Below are 14,251 nucleotides of genomic sequence, written 5' to 3'. Positions count from 1 at the left end.
ACTTAAGTGTGGCGCCCGCGCCCGCCCTCAGCCCGACCCAGCCACTTCTCTTTCTTCCTCTCTGTTTCTCCTCCCCAACCGCCGCCGCCGCCCGCCTCCCCTTCGCCCCCCCCACCAAATCGACCAAGGATTCGTCAGATCTATCCGGCCAACTCCTTCCTCCTCCATTCCTCAAGGTATTCCCCTTCGATTCCCTCCGATTCATCCAATAGTGTTGGTGGATTTGGTAGATTTGGATATGAATCCTAGACATGGAAATTTATGTTGGTGGATTTGGATATGAACCATTGATATGGAAATTAATGTTGGTGGAATCTACATTGTAGTATATGTGTTTGAACCAAAGATTTGTTGGAACCATAGATATGAAATTTTACATGTATGTGTTGAAATCCTATGTATGTATGTGTTGAAATGTTGGTTGTGTTTGAACCAAAGATGTTTGAAATGGCTATGTATGTGTTGAAATGGGTGTATGTGTGTGGAGGACCTAGATTTGTGGAGGAACCCTAGGCATCAAATTTGTTGAATGTGTATGTGTAGGAATAACTCATATGTTGTTCTATCCCTAGATATGAATGTATATGTATGTATTTGATGTATTTGTGATGGCTTATTTGGATATATTCTCATGTATGTGTTGCTCATAATATGGTGTATTTGTGTAAACATGTAGGATGGTGTGGCTCTTGGATGAAGAGTACGACAGGGAGCACCGGGCTGTTCATATGACGCAGAGGACAACGGATCTTCACCCTTTGAAGATTCGTTACCATGGCACAGTGGATATACCGTATGACGAGAGGTACACGGAGTTCATCCAGCCTACCGGTCTTATGCCGTTCATATCTCTTGTAAGCCGTGGGGGGACGAACATGAACCCCTCGGCACTCACCGCCCTTGTCGACCGGTGGAGGCCGGAGACTCACACCTTCCACTTGAGGGCCGGCGAGATGGCCCCTACTCTCCAGGATGTTTCCATGATCCTTGGACTACCTATTCAGGGCGAGCCACTGTGTATGAACACAACTTCTGATGGGTGGCGCCAGCAGATGGAGGCGCTTATTGGCATGGCTCCTCCCGCGCCAGCAAATCCAAAGGAGAGGGTTCCCGCCGGCGCGTCTTTCTCTTGGATCAGGACTAACTTTGGAGAATGCCCGGACGGGGCCAACGAGGACACTCGCAGGACATACACCCGCGTGTACTTGTGGCACATGATTTCGAGGACTCTCTTTCCTGACAGTGGGGGGAAGCTGGCCCATTGGTGTTGGCTGAAGGCGCTTACGGTGTTGGACCACCGGTGGAGTTGGGGAACAGCGGCACTTGCCTACCTCTACCGACAGGTGATGACTTGTTCTATGTACTATTTTCCTATAGTAGTGTGCTAGACAAAGTACTAACCAAATGTCTTATGTACGCAGTTGGACGAAGCTTGTCGCAGGACTGGGAGCAGGACTGGGAGCGGCGGTATTGGTGGATGCTTGCTCCTACTTTCCGTATGGAGCTGGGACCGTCTATCAGTTGGGCGTCCCAGGGTACTCAACGAGAGGCCATGGCCTCATCACCATGAGAACCTTGATCGGGAGCCCACTTGGGCATACCTTTGGGACAGTGTCTCGGAGATGACGAGCGATCCAATGGTCATGTACATGCAGTACACTGCGGAGTTGGACACTCTTACCGCTAAGCAGGTAACCGATCACTCTTTTGCAATCCTAGTTTTCATTGATTCAACTGGCATGTTCTAAATTCTGAAATATTTGTATGCTGCAGGTGGAATGGGAGCCATATAGTACCTACTACCGTATTGGCGCGGGGATGCCTGACCTCAACCATAAGTGCACGGAGGAGGCGCGGTTCTGGCGTATGCGCTGCCCACTCATATGCATGTGGCTTGTTGAACACCACCAGCCGCAAAGAGTGATGAGACAGTTTGGGCTGTATCAGGAGTGCCCACCAGTGTGGCAAGACACGGACAAGGCGCTTCATAGGTAAACTTCTGGAATCATGCGATGGAAGATTCTTGATAGAAGAGGTACAAACTAACTTCTTGATTCTTGCAGGCTTGATAGGCAGCGGCAGAGGAAGATCACAAATTGGCCAGTCCATCATAGCGGCCACGTCGCAGCGTTCCAACACTGTTTGGAAGCGGCACGGAATGCTGGCCCTGAGGAGATTGTGCCTCACGACTTGACCGCTTTCAACAACTACCTCGAGTGGTTCCATGAGAACACGCGTATCGAGTTAGTGAAGCACGCGTATGCTGAGGATATCTTGGACGACCCCATCGAGTTCGATGAGGTTGCGCAAAGCCAGCACGACACCTTTGCTCGCAGAGGAAGATCGACTTCTATTGCTTCGGAGCTGAACTTCGTGGTAATGGATTCTCTCACTAACTAGTACATCATCTAGATTGCCATGTGCTCGCTTCAATTGTGTATGCTATGTTTGTCACAGCGGGAGGAGATCCAAAAAACAGCTCACGAGTGCGAGATTATGTGGGAGCAGAGCGGGAGAGATGAAAAGCCTGTCGGACCGTTGCGGAATTTCATTAAGGTATGATCACCAGCTTTGAATGTACGCTATTATGTTCTGGTGACTTTGTAACCATGAGTTCCATGACGCAGAACACTGCACGAAAGATGCGGCGGTTAGCCAACTTGCTAGGTTGCCGCGAAGGCGAAATTCCTACATCCTCCTCTTCTGAAGAGCGGGAGGTATGGACTATTTTGTTGCTGTCAAACATGTTCTTACTAATTTCAGCTTTTGTAATCTCATGTGTTCATGTTTGTGAAGATTCCTGACGACGAGGAAATTCTGAGTCAAAGCATACCTCCAAAGCATACCTCCAAAGCATACCTCCAAGCAAGCCCCACGGTCTGCTTACCAGTTCAAGCCAAGGGGCAAGGCTCCAAACCGGTACACTCCGGAAGATTATGTCAACCGAGGAAAGAAGGTTGTCACTGAGGAGGATGAGGGGCCGCCACGGAGATCATCTTTGTCGAGGATGACGAACGACGAGCCGTTCTCTTCAGAGGAGGAGGAGCAGCAGGAGCAGCAGCAACAAGAGCCATGGCAGCGGACGAAGAGGATGGCCGTCCGGAAGCAGCCCGCGAGGACGGCACGTCGAGGACGACACTAGGATGTGCTACGTGTTATTGTGAACTATTCATAATTATCGAGTTGTGAACCCTATGTCATTTCGAACAATGTCTGTAATGGTACTTGTTGTTTGAATTTACTTGCTACGATGTAGACTACATCTTCTGAGATTGCTACTTGTTGTGTATGTTCTGAGATTGCTACTTGTTGTGTATGTTCTGAGATTGCTACTTGTTCTGAGATTGCTACTTGTTGTTGTTGTTTGAAAACTGTTGGAGTTTGGTAGGATTTTCCATGGTTTTAACACAAGTCAATGTGTGGCGCCCTCCACACTGGCGCCACACTGCACTGTGTGGCGCCCATGGCATCGGCGCCACACATGCCAACTTATATCAAGCACTGGGTCGAAAACATCCAGGGGCTCCGGACGATAAGTCCTTAGCCGGTTTCGCGAGCCTCTTTGTGTGGCGCCCGTGGCATCGGCGCCACACATAGAGCCTCGCAGAACGGCTAAGTCCCAGACGAATTATCTCACAGTATGTTTTGGGCAATTACAAGTGCATGTGTGGCGTCGTTGGGAGGGGCGCCACACATGCTGCCACGTCGGATCGGCAGACCAGCTCAGCGTCGAGGGCGCCACGTCGGCTGGGAGAGTGGCGCCGGCAGGAAGGGCGTCACATGTGCATGTGTGGCGCCGATGAGAGGGGCGCCACACAAAAGGGTTAGATTGGTGAAATAGTTTCGCCGAAGGGCCAGTCTATGCTTTTCTTTAACTTTTGGGTTATTTTTGTTCAAATCGCCACGCTCTTCCTTATCTTTCGGAATTTTTCTTTCTCTTTTCAATGACCATAGGCTTCATTGTTTGGTCAAGATGTATTTTCTCAAGATTCCAGCAAATTCAAACCGTCACCGTAACAAGGCTTCACTTTTCCTCAGGGTGATAGCCATGGAACTTCAGATCCAATGCTGAGTCGCCTTGCCATCTCAACTCGTTACACTTATCGATTTATGTGAACAACTACTTTATTCAAAGAAAAAGACTTTATTTATGGCATGTACACTTGTTTTATCTTTGCGATTTTATCTAAGATAATTGTTGAGTAGGAGAAGATAGAAACGAACCAAAATAGATTTATCTTCTTTTAACTAAAAAATCATCTCTTATAAAGTAAGATAGGATATTTTCATTCTACGAGCTCTCTTATCTTTTCTAGTTCATTTTAATCATGACATGCTTTTAGGAGCACCCAAACAATAATTATTAGGGATACGAAAAAGAGATATGTTATTGTATAACATGTTCTTTAGTCTTATCTGATTCTCACGCGATATCTAACATAAGCAGTTGAAAGAACACTTATGTTGCCTAGAGAAAGGTGAATATACGACTTATTTATTTTACGATATTGTCTTGAATTAATTTGGAATAAAAATAATCGTTTAATTTATCAAGCATAAAACATATATACTACTTCAATCCCAAAGCTTAAGGCTTATATTATTTTTACAAATTTAAACTATGTCAAGTTTGACCAAGTTTTTATCAAAAATTATTAACATGCAAAATAAAAATCAATATCATTAAATAGATAATTAAATATATTTTCATTTGATATCTACAAAATATCATATTTGCTGATAGATTTTTCTAAAATTTTGGTCAAACTTTACTTGGTTTGCCTTTTGAAAAAATATAAGCCTTAAGCCTGGGGATGGAGGTAGTATATACTAGGCTCAATTATGTGCACCAACGGCTTATGCTAATCAAGACAAGCCACAAGGTGACAGGAAGATATATAACAAAAGCGCGAAAACTATCACGAAGTAACTTGCATACGTAAAGGAGTTTGGATAAAGAGATAATCTAGGCATGCGTAGACGATGATGTATCCCGAAGATCACAACCTTGCATATGATACTCTTCGTTGGAGCGGTGTGAAGAAAAGGCTCCCAAAATATCACAATGGCTTACTACATTCTTCTTGAGCTTCCCAACCAAAAGGAAAATGCTCGATCCACTATGGGACATTTGAGGACCGTCACTGAACCCTTACAAACTTAGGGCATTATCCACAATTTAATTGAAGCCTTCCAAGTAATCACCACAAATGGCCCAAACTTAAGGCAATCTTCACAACTTAATTGGAGGCACACAATAATCACCATGAAAGTCGTATAGGGTCTAAGAACCCTATAGGAACAAGCTCGTGCTAAAAACGCCTGGCAGTATTAAGCTCACGAACTTTCACTTCCACAAATTACCATGAAGAACTCAAACTCATGCATCAAATGCAACGGAAACAACAATACAAGTGCTCAAGTCCTTGATTCCCAAATCTCGCCACAACAACTAATGTTATGTAGGAATGTCGGATGAAGAATAGAAGGGGAGAACACCAAATTTATCCAACATCTAGATCCAGTGGATTCCATCAATAATAGGAGATACTGATGGGTAAAAATGTTGATTTAAATCCCCTATCTTTACCACCAAAAACATTGAAAAATCATAGGAGAAATAGAGAGTTGGGGAAAGCTCTTCAAACTCAACAATGTCGGAGAGAGCAATGGAAAACCAACAAGCCTTGATGAAAAATGGGGCCTTTGATTTATAGGCCCCCAAAGATAGAGCCATTGGAGCCTCGGGGGACCAGATATTGCAGAGTTAGGCCAGGCACAAGATACGAAATATCTTGTCCATATCCGTGGTTGACATCTGGATCGGACCAGATGGCTGCACCATTTGGCGCAACTTAAGGTTCTAGGTCTGATATTTATTTGGAACTTCCGTTGCCACCAGGCCGGAGATTCCGGTGTTGGCACAACAAAGACACCTCCTCCCCTGAAGGTAGAAACGACTCAAAGGAAAACTGTAAGATCTTTTGCATCCGAACTCCAAATAAGATGAAACCAAAAAATTTATAAAGATAATGACAAGTAGTATCCCAGAAAAAGAAGAAACAAGCGATAATTTACCAATAATATAGAGGTGGTGGAACCTCACTTGAAGAATCAGTAAAAAATCCAATCTCAAAAACGCAATAAGTTTTTCAAATAAAATCCTTTTTTATGAAATATAGATTGTCATGAAAATAAACACAAGCTCTTCACAAGGATAAGATCCAAATAACGAACAAGAAAGATGATGCCATGGATGCAAAGATTTGAGTTCTCTTCAAACAATACGATCAAGTTACTCACTGGAGAGCCCCTATTTACAGTAAGGCTATCGATCCTACAACCTGGTCTCCTAAATAACACCATGAGACCGGTAAAAGACAAAATCTATCAAGGCCAAACCCCTGAGTTGTGCACTCAACTTGAGCTTGAGTATGATGATATTGTCCACCTCAATATGGAATGCCTTTATGATTGATGTTGTGCAAAGCACGCAGTTGGGAAACCTCGATCAAGAGGAAGGTATGATGAGCACAGCAACAAGTTTTCCCTCAGTAAGAAACCAAAGTTTAATCGATCAGTAGGAGAAAGAAATCACTTCTGAAGGTGTTGTTATTTGACTTTGACAGGGTGCACTACCGGTGTCGACAACAACGTGGAACCTGCACACAACACAACCAAAATACTTTGCCCCAACTTACAGTGAGATTGTCAATCTCACCGGTTTTGCTGAAACCAAAGGATTAGACGTATAGTGTGGAAAGAGATGTTTGTTTGTAATGAAATAAAGAGAACAGTGCCTGCAGTAAATGGATTTATCAGTGTAAAAAAAGGACCGGGATCCACAGTTCACTAGATGCGTCTCTCCATAAAGATAAATAACATGCTGGGTAAACAAATTACAGCTGGGCAATTGACAGAATAAAGACCATACATGACAAGATGATTACTATGAGATTCATTTGGCCATTACAACAAGATTCATAGACCGTAATCCAACTGCATCTATGACTAATAATCCACCTTTAGGTTAGCATCCACACCCCTTTCAGTATTAAGTTCCAGGAAACAGATTATTGCATTAAGTAAAGTGTGTAAAGTAAACAATAGAATTATTTTTGGATAATTGTTTTCTCCCTAGTAGCAACAACACATCTACAACCTTAAAAGTTATTGTCACTCTCCCAGACTGTTAGAGGCATGAACCCACTATCGAGCATAAATATTTCCTCTTGGAGTCACAAGCACATACTTGGTGAGAGCATCTACTAGCAACGGAGAGCATGGAAGATCACAAATAACATATAAACAGGTCTATAATCAATCTCAACAATAGTATTTAATATTCATCGGATCCCAGCAAACACAACATGTAGCATTACATAAAAATGATCTTGATCATGATAGACAGCTCACAAGATCTAAACATATGAAGCATAATGAGGAGAAGACAACCATCTAGCTACTGCTATGAACCCGTAGTCCAAACATGAACTACTCATGCATCACTTCGGAGACGGCTTTTGTTCAATTTCGAGAATATTTCCTGTTTAACTTTTCTGAAATACCAAAACAGCAGAAAACAGGAACTGGCACTCTGGCATCTTGTTAATAGGTTAGTTGCAGAAAATGCATAAAAAAGGCCACGAAGTGTAAACAAAACATATAGAAATTGGTGTAAAACAAGCATGGAGCATCAAAAGTAATAGATACGTTTGCAGCGTATCAACTAGCTTGCTGAATTCTTGCGAGGGTTTCCCCATACTCCACTATGAGGAAGCCCCTTCTTAGATATGTATTCACATATCCATTATTACAAACTAGATGGCAAGCTTCAAGAATATGATTTCTTCTATATTCTCATGTTAAACTTGCGCTTTGAATTTATTTAGCTCGAATCATTTACTATTTCTTTCTAATCATGATGTCTTGGAGTTAACCAAATTTCTTCAAAGCATGCTTCCAATAGTCTCAACTCTCACATGACCATTATTTACACATCTCGAACACCTTGGTCATAACTTCACTCTCTATGGATAAACTCTTCAAGCATAACTCAGTTTCAAATATTAGTCCATAAGGTTTGTCAGTAATTACCAAAACCCCACATAATGACTCCATGCACTTTCCGCAGTCGTGTCAAACATTGTGCATGCATTAAATGACTTCTCAAACATGCAAGTACCCCCGTGTAACCTGGATGTTTCAGTTGTTGCAACATTTTCTTCCTCCTCTTGAGATCTCACCTATTAGTCATCAGCTTGACCCCAACTTACCGTTAGTATGGTAGGAATCTAGAACATCTACTCGCGATCACACTCTTCATGATTTTTGCTAGTTTCTCTACCAAATTTTTTATATCGGCTGGTCTATGTTCGCTTGAGCAATCAATAAGTTTTAGTACATATCGACAGACATGGTGTATCGTTAGAACACTCTTCTAGGTGGAAATTTTGCATCTCATGTGCTAACTTAACAAAAAAATCACTTTGGAGCGCGGGCTTCCTAGAGCTTGTTTTTAAATTTTTTTGAAATTAACATTTTGAAGTTTCCAAAAAATCCCAAAAAATCTGAGGGGTTGCCAATGATTTATTCTACAGTTTTGCAAAATATCATCAAAAAATAATATGTATTCCACCCTACAAAAATATGAAAAATACTAAAAAAATGTGATGGTTTTCAAATTTTGCACTTGCACTATCTTAATTTGATCTGGCAATTTGTGATTTTTTACATTGCCTAGAATAAATAATATTTTGCATTGCTTTTCTGCACAAGGGTAGAAGTCATTATTATCTACATCTATGTTTTTCCAGATTTTTTTGAAATTTCAAAATGTTTATAAAAAATCAAAAAAGGGCACTATGGAGCTTGTCCTCCAAAATGGCTGACCTCCTGACTTACCTCACCAATGTACTTGACTAACATAATATGTTCATCGGTCCTACCCCCTCCCCCCATGTCTCGGGTTCCTGCGCCAACAATAGAGTTATTGTAGTACTTGTAGCAGCAAAAATTACTTAGAAAGTTCGTCCCATGAAAGCTTTGCAAATGGAAATAACATAGCCCCGCAAGCACGTTGTCAGTGCGGCTACGTTCGTACCCAAAATGGTGTTTGGAAATAGTGTACTCTATCGTTTGCTTGGATAACAGTAATTGGGAGCATGCGAGTGTTGTTGGAGGGAGTTGCGATATGACTAAGGAGTTCTCGGGGAGTGTAGGATCCACCACTAGAATTGGTACTATTTATGATTATGATGAGTCTATATCGTCTTTCATTTGCATGTATGGAAACAACTCCATAATAAGATGATCATAGATAAGTCATCTTATATTTCATCCCGAATAACCACTGGAATGATCGTAAGCAAACCAATACGTCCCCTCACAATTAAGGGGTTTCCCCATGGATATTGATATGAGCTTAGTGGATCCCTTCCAATCCCCGTTACCCACATGAATAGCATGCCGACACGTTATGTCACTTATCACCGTACGTACTACCATATAACCAACGGTAGTTCCCTCTCTAGTCCCATAGGAAAATATTACTTGGTGCACTTCACATAATATTTAGAGAGAAAACTAATACATGTTCATGAACTGAAATTATGGATCATCTTTATTTCACATCATAATATTGCTAGGGTTTCTCCATATCTCCCCAAGAACAAAGGAACTACTCATATATGAAGGCAATCAACATCATCACAATGATATGAATGGGATATGGAGGTATGAATGTATACAAGTGCAAATCCACAATATGATTTAGAAATACAACAAAGTAAACAAGAGGACGGGATCGGTGATGGAGACGATGTTGATGACGATGACGATGAAGATCGATGCAGAAGACTAAAAGATCCAAGTCTCTTCTCCTTGTGTGTGCTGGAGATGGTGGAGATCTGCATGAAGGAGGCTATGGAGGAGGTGGAGCGCAAGGGCTCCGCCATGGATATGTATGTGGATGGTTCTCTTGGAGGCTAGGTCTTTCCCTATTTAAATAGGATCCTGGAGGTTGGCTTCGTGATTCTAGAAAGATTCGTAGCTAATATGTGTAGGGGATTCGTAGCAGAAAACAAAAAACTTCTAACTAATGCAACACCGTTGCCTAGATCTATCTAGGAGTGTTGCAGTAACGGTAAAGGCTTCGGTGACGTACGCTCGTAGACCCAAAGCGGTCAACGTTCCTCTACAACGTGGTTGATGTAGTCGTACTTCGTCGTCGACCTTGGGTTGGAGTAGAATTCCTCTTCGTACCACCATGAGTACCGCAAGTGCAATACCTCGTAGTTTCACACACTTATGTTGCTCAACGACGCTCCCAACCACAAATCCAACTAAGGTTGCGAAAGAAGATCTTCTGGATCGGAATCTCGGCAGCGCTCCCGCTTACCGAGTGGAGTACTCCCTCCATGCACAACTCTTCAAGGAACCACATGTGAAGAGAGAACTAGAGAGAGAGGGGGAGGAGGTGCCCAAAGGGACCCTCCTTTTTCCCCGTGGGAAATTGTGTGCTCTCCTCCTCTCAAGTGCCCACTATATATAGGGGGGAAGGTGGAGGGGGCAGCTCTGCGCCCCAAAATCCTAGATGGGGGTCGGCTGGGCCACTGAGGGCCAATGCGCCCCCACATCCAAACCCTAGCCCCCTCCCCCCGCACAAGCCCATGTTGGGGGTTGGCCGACCCCTTAATGGGCTCCCTTGTAGGAGGGGCCCATTAAGGTGGCTGCACCTTTTTAATTAAATAAATACATATATTTAATATTAATTCACTTAATTAATACTCCCTCCGTTCCTTTCTATAGTGCCTATTGTATTTTGGCACGGAAATTAGCGCAAGCAATTTTTTTGACACAAAACCCCCTAGCGATCTTAGAGACAAAATGGGAAACTGAAATCAGATCTCAGAAAATAATCCTGTTTCCATAACCGATTGCGTCATGTACTCCCTCTCTCCCGCTATTCTTTCCATAATCGAATTGGTTTCCATATTTTCTGGACGGGAATAGATTGGTTTCCACATTTTCTGGACGGGAATAGATTGGTTTCCACATTTTCTGGACGGGAACAGATTTGTTCCCAGATTTTCTGGACGGGAACAGATCGGTGGAAGGGGTTCTTTGCAAAAAAAACATAGCTTTACTCTTATATTCTGAAACAAAAGCGAAAAAACAATAGGCATTATAGAAAGGAACGGAGGGAGTATATAAATATTTAATATTTAATTCCCGATGATGTGAGACACCTATTGCACCACTCCGAACATCCTTCGATTTCTCCCGGAACCCTTTCCAGTTCTCTCTTCTCTATTCTTCGATGTTTCCAATAAATCCAAAACAATCTTAAGTTTCGTCGAACCCTTAAGTGTGTTTTCCTATGGTTCGAGAATAACACACACATGATCGAGACATCTCTTCGATCATTGGTCACCACGGTGTTCTGGAGAACAATAGCAACCCCTATGCATTCTACGTAGATGTGATCATCTTTTGAACCATTATGTCGTATCCCATTCCCTTTGTTACTTTGATACTGGCACTCGTCCGAGACTTGATCGTTGGTATTATTATATCTAGTTCGATCTCTTTACCGACAAGGCTATTCAACTTATTCCGTTCTATTCCATCCTCATGATTGGCATATGTTGCAACTTGGATGGAATCTCACTCTTGACTCATACGCCTCAACCCATCCCATTGGATACCCATCTACACCTTTATGATCACCATAATACGGTGTGATGGTTGATGCAGTCAAAGCAGCTTCTGGTGACAGAGTTTAGATATGATCTCGCGGTCTAAGGATTATGTTACTATAATTTCATAAATATCACAACGTTGAACTTGATATGACTTGATCGCGTTACAATACTTGTATATTGGGAATGTCCATCATATCATTCACTCCATGATATGACTCCATTGTCAATGACTTGTGTGTCAATGATCGAGAAACCTCGATCATCGATTGAACTCAATGAACTAGTTCGTGAATTCTCACTAGGGACCCTTGTTTGTTTACAATACCACATGTGTATTAATGTTTCCGATTAATACAGCTATAGCATGGCATGAAACTATTATAAATATTGTTATATAATAATAAACACTCTTTATTATTTGCCTCTAGGGCACTATATGCAATAATATGCCCATCAACCCTTCACAAATGATGTTTATTTGACGAAACGGAGACAATAAAGATTGGTACTGGTAGACTCTGCCCGTGCCGATGCTCGTTAGCCTTGCAGACTCTTTAGTATTTTGGTCAACATTTTTTTCATACAAACTCCGATTGAGGTGTTTTTCGGTTTGTTAGACTCGTATGGATAAGGGCTACAACACCATTGTCTTGGATCTTCAATATGATTTGATGAAAAAAATACGACTTTTTCCACATCTCATATTGTTAAGCTGGTGTATGTAGTTTCTCCATATTGCATCCTCGTGGCTCCTCTTGCTTTGATTTATCCATAATTACTATAACACCTACACACATGTAAAAGACAAAGAAAAGTAATAAAATCTTAATAAAACTATAAAAACAAATACTTATACAAAACTCATATGAAAATAAATACGAACTAGTAATCATGTAAAATATGCACAGTTGTAGCTAGATGCAGCATGCAAACCAGTAATCATGTATAATATGCACGGTTGTAGCTAGATGAAGCATGAGATAAGTGGAAATATGAATAATTTGTATTGTTACATGCAGACATGATCGGGTTGGGTTTATCCTAATGCGCAGCGAGAACGAGATCCAAAGCCGCATCAAGGAGCAGGCTGCAGGCGCCTGCAGGCAGTTGATATACACACAATAACGAAATCAGCGAGGTTATAATTTGTAATCCCAACAACTTTTTTTTGGGTAGCATCTCTACGTCGTAGCCCCATCAATCCGTGAGGAAATTTTCTTGCGCAAGCACCCTAACGTTTCTTGTGGAAGAGCAGTTAGCGTGAGACAAGGCCACTGGGCTATGGCCGCCCTCGCCGGCACCGCGCGGGCTTTGCCCAGCGGCCTGCGCCGGCGGCGGCGGTGGGGGAGGAGGAGGGGCGGGCCTAGAAGCTAGGGTGTGGTGGTCGCCCCGAGTCCGCCCGCGGGGACGGACGGGGGACGAAGCCGGATGAGATGAAAGGCACACATATCATCAAGGATCAAATCTTCAGTACACCCGCTTTGTACAGAATGCAGGCCGTGCTACACTGCTACTGAATCTTACCCTCCGATAAGGGGACATGTACGGCGACTTTTCACATTCTCTCTGCACTCTGCACATTGCAATGAAGACGTGGTTAAGAACGTACGTAGTAGTAATGTGATCGTCTCTATTTGACATGGAGTACTTGGAGAACAGCCGTTTATACTACGAGAATACAATCAATGTGTACCTTACCATAGCATTGCCGACAAACGTACATACGTAGTATGGCGCTGTAGTGAAGTCAATGGGACGCAGATTTTGCCAGGACCTTATGGCGCCCGGTCTTTATCCCGCACAGTCAATTCCATTAGAGTGCATCAAGATCGCTGACTTGTTTATGCGAAAACGCCCTTAGTCACTGTTCAATTCCTAGTAGAGAGTCCTTTCTATTTATAAAGTACCCAAAATTGCTTTGTGGTTCCACCTGGTGAAATATGAAGTGCTGGCCTATTTTAGGAAGTTCTTTAGAAAATATTCTCGCCAACTGATGTGTGGATCCAATGTTGTGACAAAAAAGTTCTTCGTAATTTTAAGATGAGTATCTAATAGTGAAAATAAAAAGTTCTCCAGATTTGCTGCTATTTTTATAAAGTTCTTCGCAAGTTTTTATATGGATCCATTGTTGTCATTTTGAACTTCTTTAGAATTCGAAGATGAGTATCTAATCGTCAAGGAAGTTCTTCACGTTTCTTGGTAAATATCCAAGAAAATTCGTGAAGGATTCATGCAGCAATGAAAAGGGATCCATTTACAGTAGTCATTTTCGTGTAAATATCCAAGAAAAATCCAAGTGGAGAGATCCATAAAAAATTCTTCACAAATCTTCATATGTAACCTTAGATTCAAGTGCAGAGATCCACTTCATACATAGATCCAAAAGCACCAAAAAACACAAAGATAAAACGAAGAAGAAATTTTGGCAGATAAGGGGAGCTACACGGTGGAGCACGAGAACGGCGGTAGCCATAGTCGAGGACGGCCGGTGACATAGGCATCCCCAATGGGCCTGCCGAAGATGGTACCCGGGGTTTACTGAAGGC

The 14,251-nt window shown here is 42.4% G+C and overlaps 2 protein-coding genes across 2 annotated transcripts; both read left to right on the top strand.

The window, feature by feature from the left end:
• Positions 1-447: 447 nt before the first annotated feature.
• LOC127347156 (protein MAIN-LIKE 1-like) lies at positions 448-1,388 on the top strand. Its single transcript, XM_051373379.2, has 2 exons — positions 448-455; positions 677-1,388. Exons 1-2 carry the CDS (start codon positions 448-450, stop codon positions 1,386-1,388), a joined length of 720 nt encoding a protein of 239 aa, XP_051229339.2.
• A 429-nt stretch (positions 1,389-1,817) lies between these two features.
• Positions 1,818-2,462, top strand: LOC139830906 (serine/threonine-protein phosphatase 7 long form homolog). Its single transcript, XM_071819666.1, has 2 exons — positions 1,818-1,991; positions 2,064-2,462. Exons 1-2 carry the CDS (start codon positions 1,819-1,821, stop codon positions 2,398-2,400), a joined length of 510 nt encoding a protein of 169 aa, XP_071675767.1. The 5' UTR covers position 1,818; the 3' UTR covers positions 2,401-2,462.
• Positions 2,463-14,251: the final 11,789 nt, after the last annotated feature.

The sequence above is a fragment of the Lolium perenne genome, chromosome 4 (assembly GCF_019359855.2).
Source record: "Lolium perenne isolate Kyuss_39 chromosome 4, Kyuss_2.0, whole genome shotgun sequence".
Taxonomy (NCBI): Eukaryota; Viridiplantae; Streptophyta; class Magnoliopsida; order Poales; family Poaceae; genus Lolium; species Lolium perenne.
This window is presented reverse-complemented; position numbering and strand designations above follow the sequence as displayed.